Below are 18,882 nucleotides of genomic sequence, written 5' to 3'. Positions count from 1 at the left end.
GAAGATAGATGAAAGATGGAAATGGGTGAGCTTACCCAGGGAAAGGGCAAGGAATGAGAAGAGAAAATAATGAATATTTGCTTTTGTAGACTTGTAGAAAATACCAGACACCTATTGGTTACTTTTATAAGTCAATTTTAATGTATGTACATTTCAGATGTTTTCTGTGATTATTTTGAATTTTGCTCATTCCTATATATTTTTGCTCCTACATAGGATTCCTTTCCTATGATGCCAATCAAACATGCAATCCAGTGGCTTTATCCATATAGTATTTTACTAGGTCACGAAGGGAAGATGGCTGTGGAAGGTGTTTTAAAGGTGAGTATCTGCTTCCATTTCTTTCCTTTCTTTTCCCATTTTCCCTTCTCTTGCCTTTTCCCATCTTCCCCTCACTCCTTTCCCTACCTTTCCTATTTTTCTCCCCCCATCCTTATTTCTTCCCTTTCTCTTCCCCTCCATTCTTTACTAGGCATGGAGGCATTGGCATTCCAACAAGAAGACAGCTGTGATAAATAGGGCAGCAAACATAGAGGGGGTGATGTGGTTGGGAGATTGGTTGTGTTGAGCAAAGAAGTAAATAGATTGAGCAAATGAATGAATATATTGAGGATAATAAGAGCTATGCTTCTCACTGTTGGATAAGGGATTTATAACTATGGAAAAGGGGAAGGCAAGAAAAAACTCTTAAGGTATTGGATTGGAATTGATGTTATTATGAATCATGGGTTTTTAAAAATAATATATATGAACAGATAGATAGTTACAGATATAGTATGTATATATGTATACATATACATATTGTCTAGCTGTCTCCTGAGAGAGCCTAAAAACTATGATGTTCTAGTAGCAGTGATCACACCAAGTACCTGGACATTGGTTTCTAAATACCATGCTCTCTCAAAGGATCAGGTTAGGGAATGTAGAAGATGAGCCTGGACCATCTTTTTGTGCCAGAGAGTAAGGAGATATTCAACAAGTGATATTGATATGTCAAAATGATGGAGTTCCCAGGTTGAAGTGGCTGAAATCTGGGACAATTTGAGCATAAAAATAAATGATGATGGTAATTGGTTTTAACCTGTTGCATAAAATAGGAATCCGTGAGTCCATACTGATATGAATGAACAAAAAATATGGAGATGGGCATTCTCTTTTAAAGTGTAAAATGCCTACTTGTGAATCTAGAAGGAATTACATAAATAGAAAAAACACCATTTGGCGACCATCAGAGTGGCAGTTAATTTAGACAGGAGTCATCAAAGGATGTTAAAGCTGGCAGGTGGAGCTTCTATGAGGCACAGGGTATTGGCATAATCTCTGAATGTCTCCCTCCAAAAGACTCAGTTGACCACCAAACCAAGAAAGTGGTATTTTTACAGTAAACTTCAACTTGACCAGGTGGGACAAATTGACCTTGTATGCCTCCCAAATTCCCCATTTCTGGGGAATTTTTGCTGAGAGTTCATGATGTATGTTTGGCCATGAGGAAATATTGTAGAGTTCTAGATTGGGGGCCATTATATAGAACATAGGCCTCTATTCTTTAAAACTGTTCAGACATGAAAGACAGGGAAAAACATAGAAATGTTTCAGGCTAAAGGAGACTGAAGAGATTGGATAGCTAAATGCATCATTTGTTCCTGAATTAAATCCCGGACCATTAGAAACAAGTGACAATATTGGCACTGTTTGTAAAACTTGAATAGGGTCTGTGGATTGGATAATAGTGTTATATTAAGTGGATTTCCTCATTTGGAGGCTTATGTGGCAATTACACCGGCCACAGTTCTTGTTTTCAGGAAATATCAACTGAAGTGTTTAGGAGTATGGGGACATCATATCGGCAGCTTGTTCTCAAATTGTTCACATAAAGATCACTGGTAAAGTAGGCAGGGGGAGTAGGAGGGAGGGGGAGATGTGCTTAAAAAATGTTAACCATTGAGGAAACTGGGTGAAGGTTATTAACTTGAAAAACGAGCGTTTTATATAAAACTATGGAACTTGCTATAGAGCTTTCATTTAAACTAATGAAGGTCTCATTTTTTGTCATAAGTGGTTTATAGTACGTGGGGCATGATTTTCTTTCAAAATACGTGTGGCATAATTTCCTCTTTGTATAGTTAACAGTGGTGTTTTCCAAAAGGCCAATCACACTCTAAAATGTCTTATAACTATATTTTTAAAGTGTTGACCCTTGGTAAAGACTTACTGACTCACCAAAATTAATTCCTCCTTATGAAAGACGGTTTTTGCTTTTCTTACATGGTTTGGCTCAAGGCGCAGATTTCTAAGAAAGAGAATGTGACCACTAAGCTGTGTGGCTTTCTATATAGAAGCTTCAGTTTCTGGAGACCAGGATTTGACAACTTTAAGCATATGGAATGGTATTTCTCTATCCCTTATCCTCATATCTACCCAGAATCTTTGGGATACAGAACATCCTCTGTGTATCTATTAATAATGAGAGGACCTTAGAAGAGTGGAACATTGGATTCTAATTACTTAAGTGGGATCTTTTTCAGAGAAGTTAGCCAAAGAATCCAAAGAAACAGTATTTTCATTGACTGGTTATGTCAGTAATAATAATAAAATTATTATACAGCTGTTCCTAATAGATAATGAGAAGAGAGGTATAGTTAGAGACAGAATCTAAAAGAGAAGCAAAAAGAAGCAAGGGGAAAATAATGGTCAATAAAGAGACAAAGGAGGGAAGAGACAGCAGAGAATGGAAGCAGTGAAATAACCAATGATGAAAGAGAAGAAAGGTAGGGGGGTGTGTGTGTGTGTGTGTGTGTGTGTGTGTGTGTGTGTATGAGAGAGAGAGAGAAAGAGAGAAAGAGAGAAAGGGAAAATAGGAGGAGAAGGAAGAGGAGGAACAGCAGCAGAAAGAGGAGGAGGGTGGATATTAAGAACCATTTGGAAATGGGGAGATTAATTCATAGGCTCAAGGAGTCAGGAAATTACCATCTTCTGACAATATAGTTCACTTCAAGGCTTATTCCAGGTGCTGGGGGAAAAGAGAACTCGAACTTATCTTTGATCTAATCAACCTCTAAGCTAAATTGGCCATTGGTCATTGAAGTAGAGTACCTAGTGTTTAAGATCAAAGGCGGTGACTCCAGATGAACTTTAATGCCCCTCAGCCCAATGTGCAGTGCCTTGGAAACAAGGGCACATCCTCAGGGAGGAAGAAACTCATGAGAAGTTCTGATAAAATGAAGTTTTTTTGTGAAAAAACGGAGAGAAGATATTCAGTGTCTAAAAAAGTCAGTTACGAACAAAGGTCTTTACCTTTACCAAGAAACCACTTTGATGTGTTTTTTGGTCTGTAATTTCAAAACTAGTCATACAAATTTATTATAAAGTTCTAGCATATCTTTAAAGAGTTGAATTTTCTTAAGAAAGTAGCTAGTGTTGCTTCATTTTTTTGGTCTTTTAACCATAATTAAGGGGAATGTAGAAAAATGATTGAGTTTATATTGGAACAGAAATGATTTCAAATTTGAATGTGAGTGTTTTGAAAAGGAAAAAGGAATTGGTATTAATTAGATAAGAGGAGAAAGAGTATGGCTGCCTTCTCACCTTAATTATGTGAAGCACTAGTTAATGGACATTTGTAACTCAGTAAACTGTCAAGTGGGAGGGCTTAAGTTCATTTGTCTGATCTTAATGAAGTACTTTCTTTTTGTAAGATCATTGCACAGTGATGTATACAACCAGATTAGCATCTTAAATAGCTCTTCTTAAGAGTGGAAGAGTCAAAAAAACAAAAAAAAGGAGTGGAAGAGTCTATTTACTGATATAATTCTTTGTGATTTGTTCTGGGAAGTCTGTGTGGCCTGTTTGTTATTGTAAGTTTCTGCATTTACCTCAAAGCGTTATTTTAAGCAAATATTTATAGATGAGTGAAATATTACATGTGCTCAAATAATTTTGAATTAGAAGAGGTAAAAATTAATAAAATATTGTTAAATTTGGAAAAAATGTTTACATAGGAAATAGAAGTATGTATTATAATGGTAAATTAAGAAGGTATGTATATATACACATTAACTTTTCCTTGATAAATGATAATTATTTTTTATCCTAGATTATAGAAATTAATGTGTAGTTGCATTCAAATTAGATATCCATTTGAATTTTAGTGTAATTACTTAATTAGACTGTATTTTCAAGGAAAAATTGTTAGTCACTGAAAATTCAATCAGATAGAATTCACAACACCTTTCTTTTTTCTGAACAAGCTATAAAAGTGGCTGGAATGAGTTTCATTCCTCAGATGGTGCTCATCATGTGATGTTCATGCTCTAAAAACATGTTTCTGTAGTCATGAAATAATTTCTAGCCTTCAGTTAAGGATGTCTTAAAGAAAACCCTCTTATTCTGAATCTGCTATACTTTGAGAATAGTATGCTTTCTTACAGTTTAGTAACAAATGCATCTAGGCTTCTAGTAACGTGTCTTGGCTCTTGGTCTCTACTTAATTAAGACTGCATCATAACAGTGGTTAAATTGGTAAGTTCCCTTGGTGATTTAGAAAGGATATACTGCCACTTATCCATTGATGATGTAATCTGAGCCATAGTTTTTTTCTAAGAAACTTGGATCTTACATTTAGTATTTTTATTTAGTTCAACACATGCTCATTGAGCATTCATTTTTTGGCAAATTATGTACGTATAGAAATCTAGTGATACAGAAATGGATACAATCTGATTTCAGCTCCTGAGGAAGTTACAATATTAATGTCTGAGGAGCATCAGATATTTCAATAAATAATTATTTTAGTATGGTGGTTTTTTTGTTTGTTTTTTTAAGCAATGTAGCATAATGATGACTAGCTCTGGACAAAGCAGTAATGACGTGACATAGGCCAGTGAAATAGGAATTAAACGAATATGAGAAATGTTTCAGAGGAAGGATGATACATGTTACTAACTGATGAAATATGAGGTGGGTTAACGGAGCTATGAGAGAAAGTGAGAAATCAAAAATGTCCATAAATCCTACCTTGGACATATGAGTAGAGTTGCTGTTAATTAATATGATAAAGTGGGAGAAGGAGCATGTTTGTGGTGGGGGCTAAATAATTCCATATACTAGAATCCTTTTGAATTTGAAGTTTTTCTGGTGGTTTTATCTAGCAGACTTGAAAATATGGACCTGGTTCTAGAGATATTTTGATATTAAAGATAAATACTTGGAACCCATTGATATGTGGGTGTTAGTTGAATTCATGGGGATGGACGTAACAACTGAAAGAATGCAAGTATACTGAGAGGAAAAATCTGTCTGCAGATTGAACATTTCAGGATTGGATCAGTAGGGAAAGAACCTTCAAACTGGGCAGAGGAGGAGTGGTTAGAGATAGAAGCAGAATGGCGGAGAGTATTCTTAGGGAGCATTGGGAGCAACTGTTTCAAGAGGAAAGTAATAGCAACAGTTTCAAATGCTGCAAAGATGCCGTGTTGAATGAAGACTTACAACATTCACTCAAAAAAGATTATTCATTCCGTCCACCTTCCATCCAATCAATTAGCCAGGCACTATTGTGCTGGAGATGTATGCAACATGGAAGTTTCTACCTTCATGGAGCTTATTTTTCTGTGAAGGGCGACTATCAGTCAAGTAAGTAAGTAAGTATATAATATGTCAGTTGAGGAATGGATGCTGTCACTGAGAAGATGACATTTGAATAAAGATCTGAAGGAGAGAAGTCCTGTGGGTAAAAAGTATTTCAGACGGAAGGGATAACCAGTATAAAAATGCTGAGGCAGGAGCACACCTGGGAACTGTAGGAACAGTAAAGGACAGTGTATTGGGGCAGAGTGAGTGAAGGAGAGGTGATTAGGAGAGAAATCAGAAGGTAAATAAAGTCAGATCATGTAGGCTCTGTAATCCATGGAAAGGACTTCTGCTTTCAGTCTGAGTGAAGTGGAACACCATTTGAGGGTTTTGAGGAATGTGTTATATGAGTGATCATTTTAACAGGTTGGTTGCTGAGTAGTGAATAGACTGTGGAGGGTATGAATGAAAACAGGGAAAAAACAGTTGGTAGACTGTTGTAGTAATCCAGTTGAGACAGTATTGTACCTTTGACCAGCTGTGATGTTGGTAAGAAGTAGTTGGTTTTGGGTTATGTTTTGAAGGTAGAATCATGATTTGCTGAAGGGTTGGATGTAGGGTTGATACAGAGTTAAGGATGATTTCAAGCTTTTGGACTGAGAAACGTGAATGATGAAGTTGGAGATAGAGAATATGGAGGTGGAGGGAATATCAGACCAGAGCATTGGACATATTTGATTTAACATGCCTCTTAGCCAAATGGAAATGTCAAAGAGGCAGTTGCATATACAAGTCAAGATTTCAGGAGAGAGATCTGGATCAGAGAGAGAAAATTGGGGTCATGATGGTTTGTAAAGTCATGCAAGTGATGAGCTTATTTAAAAAGTGAATGTAGATAGAAAATAAAAAGTTCCACTCCTGAAGTTCCTTACTGTGTACTGGTCAAGAAGATGAAGAAGAACCTGCAAAAAAGACTGAGAAGGAAACAGCAAAATAGGAAGAAAACTACTTTATTTAATTTGGTAAATAGGATGTCATTGATGAACTCACCAAGATCAGTGTTAGTAGAGTGATAGGAACGTAAGCCAAAAATCAAGGGGCTTACATTTTAAATTGAAGATGAAACTGAACCAGTGATTCATATGATTCATATGATTCATATGTATCAACCAAGTTTGATGGTGAATAAAAGCCAAAAGATGATAGATCACTTAAAGATGAGGTATAATTAAGAAATGACTGTTTCTTGAAATGGGGAGGCAAACATTTTTATAGGCAGAAGGGACAAAAAATGTGGAGTACATGAAAAATGTGGCCTAGCTAAGGTGGAAAAGGACATTTTCAGAGCACCCTTGTGTGTTGGTTTGAAATGATGGAAGAACATGCTTTCCACTCAGGAACTGGAATGATGGAGCTGCCGTAATCTGACGTAGAAAGACTTCTAGGGGTTTCTGTCTACTCATAGTTAAAGCAGAAGTCCTTTCTACTGAAACAGTGGGTACAGTAACAAGAATTGATTAAAACATCAATGATTTTGAGGATGAAGGAAAAATAATTTTGTTTGTTCATTTAACAAGCCGTTATTGACCATTGACTATGTCCCATGTGTGATTCTAGGTTCTGGAAATTTAGAGTGAGCCAAATAGATACATTTAATACTGCCCTAATGGGGCTTATGTTCTAGTAAAGTATGGGGGAGTATGTGTCTGTAAGCTCTGTTCTGAGTGGAGGAGGCAGCTAGATTGCCTCATGACAGGGTGATAAATGGGCTCAGATTGACTTCTGAGGAGACTAGTAATGGTTTGTATTTGTTGCTGAGGGGCTATGAGAAAAGAACCCAGGAGAGACTGTGGCCACATATTTGTTCAGGCAATATGGTTTGCAGAATTTCACTTTCAGTGCTTAATAATCTAGAAAAAGGTATGAAGAAAGTAGATGGCCTGATGGGACAGGATTGGGAATTGTAAGGATGAATATGGAAGCCCGACAGACCAGTATCCAATGTGATTTATATTTCATTTTATTTAATTATAATTCACAGTTTAAATAACCTAATTCTAAAGAAAGTGTATTAGAAAATGTTAGTACTGTTTAATTGAAATTCAATAATTCATAGGAAATGCTCATAAAGTGGTAAGTTAACAAACTCTTATTTTCTACTTCTTGCTAGGAAGTAACCTGAAATAATTATATGTCTATTGTCGTTCTGACCAGCTGTGATGTTGATAAGAAGTAGTTGGATTTGAAGGTAGAATCATTATGATTCGCTGAAGGGTTGGATGCAGGGTTGAGACAGAGTTAAGGGTGATGATTTCAAGCTTTTGGACTGAGAAACTTAAATGATGAAGTTGGAGATACAGAATATGGGGGTACCTTTCTGATTAATGATCCTCTAAATTTTCTATGCCAGAAAATGATAATTCACCTTGCAATTTGAAGTTTTTACCATCTTAGTGTATTCTGGCCTACTATTTTTATTTTACTGAAGTATTTTAGCTTGAATTATTTATGAGGACATAACCAGTATAGCAAGTGGCTCAGGACATTAGTGTTTATTTCTGGAATATGAGTCCTCTGACATCAATCCTGTATCAAATTAGATTGACACTACTCTAGCTGTGGTGAAGACATACATTTAAGCTCATTTATTTGTTTTCCTAGAATTTAATGAATCTTTGTTCTAAATTTTTTTTTTTTTTTTTGAGACAGAGTCTCGCTCTGTCACCAAGCAGAGTACAGTGGCATGTCTTGGCTCACTGCAACCTCCTCTTCCCGGGTTCAAGCAATTCTCCTGACCCAGTCTCCTGAGTAGCTGGGATTACAGGCACCTGCCACCACGCCCGGCTAATTTTTGTATTTTTAGTAGAGACGGGGTTTCACCATGTTGGCCAGGCTGGTCTTGAACTCCTGACCTCAGGTGATCCACCCATCTCTGCCTCCCAAAGTGCTGGGATTACATGCATGAGCCTTTGCGCCCAGCCATTTGTTCTACATTCTAATGAATTTAATTACTTGGTTAGGTCTTGCTCCTTTCCTATTGAGTCCTCCTTAAAATACAATGGAACTTTTTTTTTTTCCCCATGAAATTAAGGTGTCAATAATTGTTATTTGTCTACAATATGGAAGCAATTCTTGTCAAATTATGTGATACTGTGGGGATTTGCATATATAAATTGTATGAAATATAGAACTTTTTAATGGTAGTACAAATATACAGGTTTTTTTTAGGTTTGGGGAAAGGAGTTAGTGATTGTCTTGAGTACTTATGACATCAAAATGAACACTTGAACTGGGCTGTTATGTTTAGAATGTTGAGGTTAAACATGATTTCCTTCCTCCCAAATCTATTTTCTGGAGTTCTTTCATTCTGCTGAATACATGATGATCTGTTCTTTCATTGAGTTTCAACTCTTTCACTATAGTAATAATGTTCCAAAACTAGTGTAGGATTTTGGGGGTTAATTTCTGCCTATTTAATAGTAAAAATAAATTCAGTTTTTTATATTGAGCAAGCTGTTATAAGTAGGGCATCGAACTTAATTTTCAATTTATTTTCATCTTTCACATATTTATCTGTATTCTTTCTGTGCAGTTTTGATATAACTAGCTGGAATGAAGTGGTATAGTCAGTGTTAGAACATTGGTAATTGGGCCATATCAAGAATCAATGGTTCTAGCCTTTGTTTGTTTGTTTGTTTGAGACGGAGTTTTTGCTCTGTCGCCCAGGCTGGAGTGCAGTGGCGCAATCTCAGCTCACTGCAACCTCCGTCTCTGGGTTCAAGGGATTCTCGTGCTTCAGCCTCCCAAGTCGCTGGGACTACAGGTGTGCACCACCATGCCCGGCTAATTTTTGTATTTTTAGTAGACAGGGTTTCACCATGTTGGCCAGGGTCATCCTGACCTCAGGTGATCCGCTTGCCTTGGCGTCCCAGAGTGCTGGGATTACAGGCATGAGCCACTGTGCCTGGTGGTTCTAGCCTTTTAAATCCAGTTCAACAAATATTGAGACCCCACCATGTAGAAAGCACCATACCATATGCTGTGGAAATTTGTTATAATAATTTTAGTTAAGCTGTTCACATAGCTGACAGCAGAATGATGTCCAAGAAGTTCTGTTTTCATGGATTTCAGGTAACACATTAACTTTGATTGATTTAAAGAACAAACCATTATGGGCCTTGTTTTATTTCAGCATGTTTTGAAGGGTCTCATCATCTCTTTCTAGGAAGTTGATTATCAAGAGATGTAAGCTATGAACTTTCACCAGGAATTCAGTGATTCCATTTCTTGTCATATAGTAAATTTTAGGGACTATTTTTATATCATCTTTAATAATTGTTGTAAGTAGAATGGTATTAGTAGGAATAGAAAAGAATTCTCATTAACTTTTTTTAACCTCTACTTTTATATAATAATATAAAATGGATTTTGGTTGTAATTAAGGTGTAATCTTTCAGATAGCCAACGTTAATGCTACAATGAAAAGTAAATTGCATGATTTTCTTGTAATTTTACAGCGCTTTGAACTTCAAGATTCAGGAAGCTCTCTGCTTCCTAAAGAGATTGTAAGAGTAGAGAAGATGACGGAAAACCATGTGTCCCAAGCTTCCGTGACCATCCGGATTGCAGATAAAGAGGTGACCATTAAGGTAATTAATCACAGGTTTATTCTTTCTAAGATATACCTTATTCTGCCTTTTTATGACCTAAATTAGGTTTATGATCTCCTTATAAGTCTTTCTTGATAGTGCTGCTTCTGTCTGTATCTGTATATCTATGTCTCCAGAGTCATGTGTGCTTACAAACTGGAAAAATTCAGGAGAAACAGGGAAAGCCTTTCATCAAAAATTCAAAGTTGACCTCTGGGAAAATCAAGTCATGGGTTGATTATTGACAGCATTTTGTACTATGAGTCCTTGGTAAGAAATAGTGTTTTCAAACATTTGAGCTGCTACAGGGCCCTGTTGTCAAGTAAAATCTTTCTTAGCTATGTGAAACAGTTTAAAAAGGATCTACTCGGTTGAATGGTTTTTAGAAGAGGGAAATAATATTTGGTCATAGAGCTCTATCTGCATGTATATATGTTTTATATATATCAACTCCTTCTATATATATCTCTATGTATATATATACACACATATTTTATGGAGTCTTACTATATTGCCCAGGCTTGTTTTGAATTCCTGAGCTCAAACAATACTCCTGCCTTAGCCTCCTGAGTAGCTGGGACTACAGGCACATGCCACTGTGCCCAGCTCATGATAAACTTTTTTGTTTTAATATTTGATATTATTAATATTAATTCATGTTACTGTACTTATTCATTGAACTGAGTATTGATTATATCTACCATGAGCTAGGTTCCATATTATGAGTTTACTGTATACTAGTTACTGTATTTGTCTCTTTGCATATATTATGCGATTTAAATCCCCCAAGATCCATTAAGGTAAGTTTTATTATCTCCATTTTGTAGATTAGAAAACTGAGATATAAAGAGGTTAATTGATTCACCCAGAGACACCAGCTAGGAGATGGCACAGCTGGGATTTCTAGACAGCGAGAGTTGCCCACTCTACTCTGTTTTCTTCAGATGAATGGCTCATCTAGCTGATGGTTTAGGATAGAGGCAGATGAGTTAAGACTGCATTGGAATGGCTCGGGATATGGAGAAGGAAGTAATACTGGGATTCAGGAGACGGAATAGGGAAAGCTTCAGAGTGAAGGTGAAGCTTGATCTAAGTCTGCAAGAATAACACAGGATTTTTCCAGTGGCTGAGGAGTGGATAGGACATTTTTGGCAGTTTAAACAATATGTTCAGAAGCATGAAGTATGAAAAAGACTTCATTATTTGCTTCCCTTTGGTTATGGCTTTTAACCTCATTGCCTCTAGTCTCTTCCAGTTAGCTTTCCATGTTGATACCAGGATAAATTCTCAAATGCAAATCTGATCCTGTCACTTCCAAACTTACAATTCTTTGGTTCATGTGGTATATAATATGATCCAACCCAGAGTCCTCAGCAGAGCGTGGCTCCTCGGGAACTAATAGGCAGGATTAAAAAAAAAAGGGGGGAAGACAAAAAATAAAAGGAGAAGTAGGTGTAAAAGATGGGAAGAGAGACTCTGTGAACAGATGCCTCTCAGTGGTAAACTAAGATAAACCTGAAAAGGATTTGTGGACTTGACTTTTAGAAATCAGGAGGTCATTGGTGACTTTAGAGATTCCGATTGACTAACATTAATTCTGTGCTTACAACTAGAATGTGGGGAAAAATTTATTCTCCGGTAGTAACATCTTTACTATAAGTTATAAACAACATTAAGATGACATGATTTTTATGAATATATCTGACAGTGTGGGACTTTAATTTTAGAGAAATAATTGATTTGGAAGTTTTGTAATAATGATCATCAGGTCTGTTAAATGAAAAAATAGTTGCTGCTCTATTGAAATATAAAAACAGTAAAGAACTAAATTGAGCAAGCTGTTAGTTGGAGGCTTTTAAGTGGCAGTTATATGCTTTAAGTTACTGATATTTTGAGAAAAACATATGCATGTTTTACACACACATACACAAATATATATACATACACACACACACACACACACACACACACACACATATATATATATTTGTTTTTTGTTTTTTGAAACAGAATCTCTGTTGCCCAGGCTGGAGTGCAGTGGCGCAATCTCGGCTCACTGCAACCTCTGCTTCCTGGGTTCAAGCGATTCTCCTACCTCAGCCCCCTGAGTAGTTGGGATCACAGGTGCGTGCCACCATGCCCAGCTAATTTTTTTTGTATTTTAGTAGAGATGGGGTTTCACCATATTGGCCAGGCTGGTCTCGAACTACTGACCTCAAGTGATCTGCCCGCCTTGGCCTCCCAAAGTGTTGGGATTACAGGCATGAGCCACCATGCCTGGCCATGTTATATTGACCTCTCTTTAATTATAGGTGCCAGCTGGGACCAGGCCATTAAGTCAACCTTGTGCATCAGACCGTTTCATACAGACTTTGAGCCATAAGCAGCTACAGGCTGAAATGATGCAGTCTCACATGGTTAAGGATATATGTTTAATTGGAGGAAAGGTAAGAATGACAGTCTCACTGCAGACTTTTAGTTTCCTGGCTTTTGGTTATTTTGACTTACCCCTTGAATAATTGTGTTTCCATTTGTAGGGTTGTGGAAAAACAGTGATCGCCAAGAACTTTGCTGATACCTTAGGATACAACATAGAACCTATTATGCTCTATCAGGTACAGTGTTCATTTTTAGCTGCACTTGGACTATAAGCATATATCCTTAGCCCATCGGCAGAATTTATGGATATCTTCTTGTTATGACTCTTTTTTTTTTTTTTTTATGTAGGTAAAGAACCAAAATAGTAATCAAATTATTCCAATTAAAGTGCAATTATAATTATTTGGAGCTTTTGAAAGTACATTCTAGGATATCTGATGTGCACAATGTATCAGGGGCTGTTTTTCAGAGAGATTTATTTTCCAGAGGCCTGGAAGGGTAGGGGGAAAGGAGGGGTGAAGAGAGGTTGATTAATAGTTATAAAAATACAGGTAGGTGGGAGAAATAAGACCTAGTGTTTGATAAGTAAGTAGAATGACTATAGTAGACAATAATCTATTGTATACTTTAAAATAGCTAGTAGTTAATAATTCAAATGTTCCAGCTTAAAGAAAAGATAAATGTATGAGGTAATTGACACCTTAATTACCCTAATTTTTTATTTCACATTATATGAATGTATCAAAATATCACATATACTCTGAAAATATGTACATATATTATGTGTCAATTAAAAAGTAAGATTCATTTTATGTGCATGTCCCCACACAGAATACATTTACTGGTAATTTGGAAATTGAAACAAAATAGGTTTCAGCTGCAGTGGGAGCTAATTATGTATTCACTGAATAGATTATTTTTTAAATGGTGACAAAATATGTATAACATAAAGTTTACCACATTAGCCTTTTTTTTTTTTTTTTTTTTTTTTTTTTTTTTTTTTTTTTTTTTTTTTGAGATGGAGTTTCGCCCTGTTGCCCAGGCTGGAGTGCAATGGCACAATCTCGGCTCTCTGCACTCTCCGCCCACCCCGGGTTCAAGTGATTCTCCTGCCTCAGCCTCCTGAGTAGCTGGGATTACAGGCACCCGCCACCATGACTGGCTAATTTTTTTTGTATTTTAGTAGAGACAGGGTTTCGCCATGTACAATTCACTGGCAGTAAGTACATTCACAATGTTGTGTAACCATTACCACTTCCTTTTTCCAGAACTTTTTCATTATCCTAAACAAAAACTCTGTACTTGTTAAACAGTAGCTCTCAGTTTTTCTTTCCCTCTCAGACCCTGGTAAACTCTACTTTCTGTCCCTATAAATTTGCCTATTCTAGGTACCTCATATAAATGGAATCATAATTTTTGTCCTTCTTGTTTAGTTTATTTTACTTATTGTAATGTTTTCAAGGTTTATCTGTGTTGTTGCGTATATCAGACTTTCATCCCTTATTAGGGCAAAGTCATATTCTGTTGTATGTCTATACCACTCTTTGTTTCTCCGTTGGTCTGTTGATGGACACTTGGGGTTGTTTCCTTTACACTATTGTAACCTTTTGGCTATAGTAAGTAATTCTGCTGTGAACAGTGGTGTACAAGTAGGTATTTGAGTCCCTGCTTTCAGTTTTTTAAGGTATATACCTAGGAATGGAATTACTGGATCATATGATAATTCTGTGTTTAATTTTTTAAGGAGCCAAAAAACTATTTTCCATAGCAGCTACACCATTTTCATTCCCACCAACAATGCACAATGGTTTCAATTATTCTACATTCTCCCTAACACTTTTTTTTCTTTTTTCCTTTTTTTTTTTTTTTTTTTTTTTGTAGTCATTATCCTAATGGCTGTGAAGGGGTAATTCACTGTGGTTTTGATTTGCAGCTCTCTAGTGACTACTGATGCTAAGCATCTTTTTCATGTACTTACTGGCTATTTGTATATCTTCTTTGGAGAAATACCTATTTGAAACTCTTACCCATGTCTAACTTATTTATTTTTTTCTCTTGATTTTTATTTTAGATTTGGGGGTACATGTGCAGGTCACAATTTACATGGGTAAATTGTATGTCACTGAGGTTTGGTGTATAAATGATCCCATCACCCAGGCAGTGAGCATAGTATCTGATAGTTTTTCAACGCACAGCCCCCTCTCAAGTAGTCCTTATTGTCTGTTGTTCCCATCTTTATGTCCATGTGTACTCAATGTTTAGCTCCCACTTATGAGAACATGCAGCTTTGACTTTTTGTTCCTGTGTTAGTTCACATAGGATAATGTCCTCTAGCTACTTCCATGTTGCTGCAAAGGACATGATTTTGTTCCTTTTTATGGCTGCATGGTTTTCCATGGTGTATCTATGCCACATTTTCTTCATCTAGTCCACTGTTGGTGGGCACCTAGGCTGATTCCATGTCTTTGCTGTTGTATATAGTGTTTGTATTAGTCGGAGTTCCCTAGAGGGACAGAACTAATAGGACACACACACACACACACACACACACACACACACAAATAGGAGAGAGAGATATATATATAAGTGTGTATATATATACACACACACTAATAATAGATATACACACACATATATATATACACACACATATATATACACACACACATACATATATATATATGAAGAGGAGTTTATTAAGTACTAACTTACACCATTACAAGGTCCCACAATAGGCTGTCTGCAAGCTTGAGGAGCAAGGAGAGCCAGTCTGAGTCTCAAAACTGAAGAATTTGGACTCTGATGTTTGAGGGCAGGAAGCATCCAACACGCGAGAAAGATGTAGGCTGGGAGGCTAGACCCATCTTGCCTTTTCATGTTTTTCTGTCTGCTTTATATTCGCTGGCAGCTGATTAGATGGTGCCCATCAGATTAAGGGTGGGTCTGCCTTCCCCAGCCCACTGACTCAAATGTTTTATCTCCTTTGGTAACACCCTCACAGACGCACCCAGGATCAATACTTTGCATCCTTCAATCTAATCAAGTTGACAATATTAACATCACAGTGCTGCAATGAACATATGTGTAGAACAATTTATTTTCATTTAGTGTATACTTAGTAAGGGGATTGCTAGGTCAAATGGTCGTTCTGTTTTAAGTTCTTTGAGGAGTCTCCAAACTGCTTTCCACAGTGGCTGAACTAATTTACATAGCTGCCAGCATTGGGTGAGTGTTCCCTTTTCTCCACAACCTCGCCAATATCTGTTATTTTTTGACTTTTTAATAATAGCCATTCTGACTGGTGTGAGATGGTATTCATTGTGATTTTGATTTGCATTTCTCTAATGATAGTGTTGATGAGCCTTTTTAAAATATATTTGTTGGCTGCATGTATGTCTTCTTTTGAGAAATGTCTGTTCTTGCCCTTTGCCAATTTTTTAAATGGGGTTGTTTTTTCTTTGTTGAATTGTTCTTTTTGTTATTAGACCCTTGTCATATGCATGTTTGTGAATATTTTCTCCCATTCTGGAGGTTGTCTGCTTACTTTGCTGATAGTTTCTTTTGCTGTTCAGAAGCTTTTAGTTTAATTAGGTCTCACTTGTCAATTTTTGATTTTGTTGCAAGTTCTTTTGTGGTCTTAGTCATAAATTATTTGCCAAGGCCCATATTCAGAATAGTATGTCAGAATAGATTTTCTTCTAGGTTTTTATAGTTTTAGGTCTTAGATTTAAGTCTTTAACCTATTTTGAAGTAATTTTTGTATATGGTAAAAGGATCAGGTCCAGTTTCAATCCTGTGCCTATGGCTAGCCAGTTATCCCAGCACCATTTATTGAATAGGGAGTCCTTGCCCTGTTGTGTGTTCTTGTTGACTCTGTCAAAGATCTGGTGGTTGTAGGTATGTGGCTTTATTTCTGGGATCCCCTTCCCATTTCATTGGTCTAGGTATCTGTTTTCGTACCAGTATCATGCTGCTTTAGTTACTGTGGTTTTGTAGTATAGTTTGAAGGCAGGTAGCATGATGCCTCAGGTTTTGTTGTTTTTGCTAAGGATTGCATTGGCGATTCAGGCTGTTTTTTGAATCTATGTGAATTTTAGAATAGTTTTTTCTAATTCTGTGAAAAATGATGTTGGTAGTTTGATAGGAATAGCATTTAATCCGTAAATTGCTTTGGGCAGTATGGCCATTTTAACAACTGTAATTCTCAGGAGCACAGCATTTTTTTTCACTTGTTTGTTTAATCTCTGATTTCTTTCAGCAGTGTTTTGTAGTTCTTGTTGTAGAGAAAAGATCTTTTACTTTCTTGGGTAGCTGTATTCCTAGGTATTTTATTCTTTCTGTGGCTGTTGTAAATGGGATTGTGTTCTTGATTTGGCTTTCAGTTTGGATGTTATTGGTGTATACAAATGCTACTGACTTTTGTACCTTGACTTTGTATCCTGAAACTTTACGGTAGTCACTTAGTACTTTTAGGAGCCTTTTGGTGGAGTCTGTAGGGTTTTTTAGGCATAGAATCATATAATCTGTGAAGAGAGATAGCTTGACTTCCCCTTTTCCTATTTTTATTTCTTGGTCTTGCCTGATTGCTCTGGCTAGGACTTCTAGTACTATGTTGAATAGGAATGGTGAGAGTGGACATCCTTGTCTTATTCCAGTTGTTAAAGAGAATGCTTCTAGCATTTTCCTGTTCAGTACGATGTGGGCTGTGGTCCTTACTCATGTTTTAATTGATTTTTTATTTTTTTTAATGGACTTTTTGTTGTTGAGTTGTAGGAGTGTTTTAATGTATTCTGGGTATAGAATTCGTTCTCCACATATATGATTTTCTTTTTTTGAGATGGAGTCTCGCACTGTCACCTGGGCTGGTGTGCAATGGCGCAGTCTTGGCTCACTGCAACCTGCGCCTCCCAGGTTCATGTGATTCTCCTGCCTCAGCCTCCTGAGTAGCTGGGATTACAATTGCACATCACTACACCTGGCTAATTTTTTGTATTTTTAGTAGAGACAGGGTTTCACTATGGTGGCCAGGCTGGTCTCGAACTCCTGACCTTGTGATCCGCACCCCGTGGCCTCCCAAAATTCTGGGATTACAGGCGTGAGCCACCCCACCCAGCCGTGATTTTCAAACATTTTAATTCCTTCTGTGGGTTTTCTTTTTACCATTTTAATAATAGGATTTTATACATCTTTTTTTTTTTAAATTAATTTATTATTATTATACTTTAAGTTGTAGGGTACATGTGCATAACGTGCAGGTTTGTTACATATGTATACTTGTGCCATGTTGGTGTGCTGCACCCATCAACTCGTCATTTACATCAGGTATAACTCCCAATGCAATCCCCCCCCCCGCCCCCCTCCCCATGATAGGCCCCTGTGTGTGATGTTGCCCTTCCTGAGTCCAAGTGATCTCATTGTTCAGTTCCCACCTATGAGTGAGAACATGCGGTGTTTGGTTTTCTGTTCTTGTGATAGTTTGCTAAGAATGATGGTTTCCAGCTGCATCCATGTCCCTACAAAGGACGCAAACTCATCCTTTTTGATGGCTGCATAGTATTCCATGGTGTATATGTGCCACATTTTCTTAATCCAATCTGTCACTGATGGACATTTGGGTTGATTCCAAGTCTTTGCTATTGTGAATAGTGCTGCAATACACACGTGTGCATGTGTCTTTGTAGATGTACAAAATGTTTAAATTTTGTTGAAGTCCAATTTATCATTTTTCTTTTGTTACCTGTGTTGTTGGTGTTATAATTAAGGAATCATCGTAACATCCAATGTCATGAATTTCCCCCTATGTTTTCTTCTAAGAATTTTACAGTTTTAGGTCTTACTTTTAGGTGTCTAATTCTTTCTGAATTAATTTTTGTACATAATGTAAGGTAAGGGTCCAGCTTCAACTTTTGCGTGTGAATATCCAGTTTTCCCAGCACCAATGTTGAAAAGATTGTACTTTCCCCATTGGATGGACTTAGTACTCTTATTAAGAATCATTTGACCATATCTGCAAGGATTTACTTCTGGGCTCTCTATTCTATTCTATTGGCCCATATGTGTGTCCTTATGCAAGTATTACACTGTTTTGATCATGGTCGTTTTATAGTAAATTTTGGAATCAGTAAGTATATGGCTTCCAAATTTGTTTTTCCTTGCCAGGATTATTTTCAGTATTCAGAGTCCCTTGAGATTCCATATGAATTTTAGGATGGATTTTTCTATTTCTTCAGGAAAAAAAAATGCCATTGAGATTTTTATAGAAATTGTGTTTAATCTATAGATCACT

The 18,882-nt window shown here is 36.8% G+C and overlaps 1 protein-coding gene across 2 annotated transcripts in view; it reads left to right on the top strand.

Annotated features, from left to right (window-relative positions):
• VWA8 (von Willebrand factor A domain containing 8) overlaps positions 1-18,882 on the top strand; it is a 395,340-nt gene that overhangs the window by 70,747 nt on the left and 305,711 nt on the right. For both annotated transcript variants that reach the window (XM_050766153.1, XM_050766152.1), the window contains exons 9-12: positions 217-321; positions 10,086-10,217; positions 12,530-12,664; positions 12,755-12,832. In XM_050766153.1, the coding sequence (XP_050622110.1) occupies positions 217-321; positions 10,086-10,217; positions 12,530-12,664; positions 12,755-12,832 (450 nt within the window). The remainder of the gene's footprint in view (positions 1-216; positions 322-10,085; positions 10,218-12,529; positions 12,665-12,754; positions 12,833-18,882) is intronic.

This window comes from Macaca thibetana, chromosome 17, assembly GCF_024542745.1.
Source record: "Macaca thibetana thibetana isolate TM-01 chromosome 17, ASM2454274v1, whole genome shotgun sequence".
NCBI lineage: Eukaryota > Metazoa > Chordata > Mammalia > Primates > Cercopithecidae > Macaca > Macaca thibetana.
The sequence above is the reverse complement of the archived record's forward strand: the minus strand, read 5'-3'. Positions and strand labels throughout refer to the sequence as shown.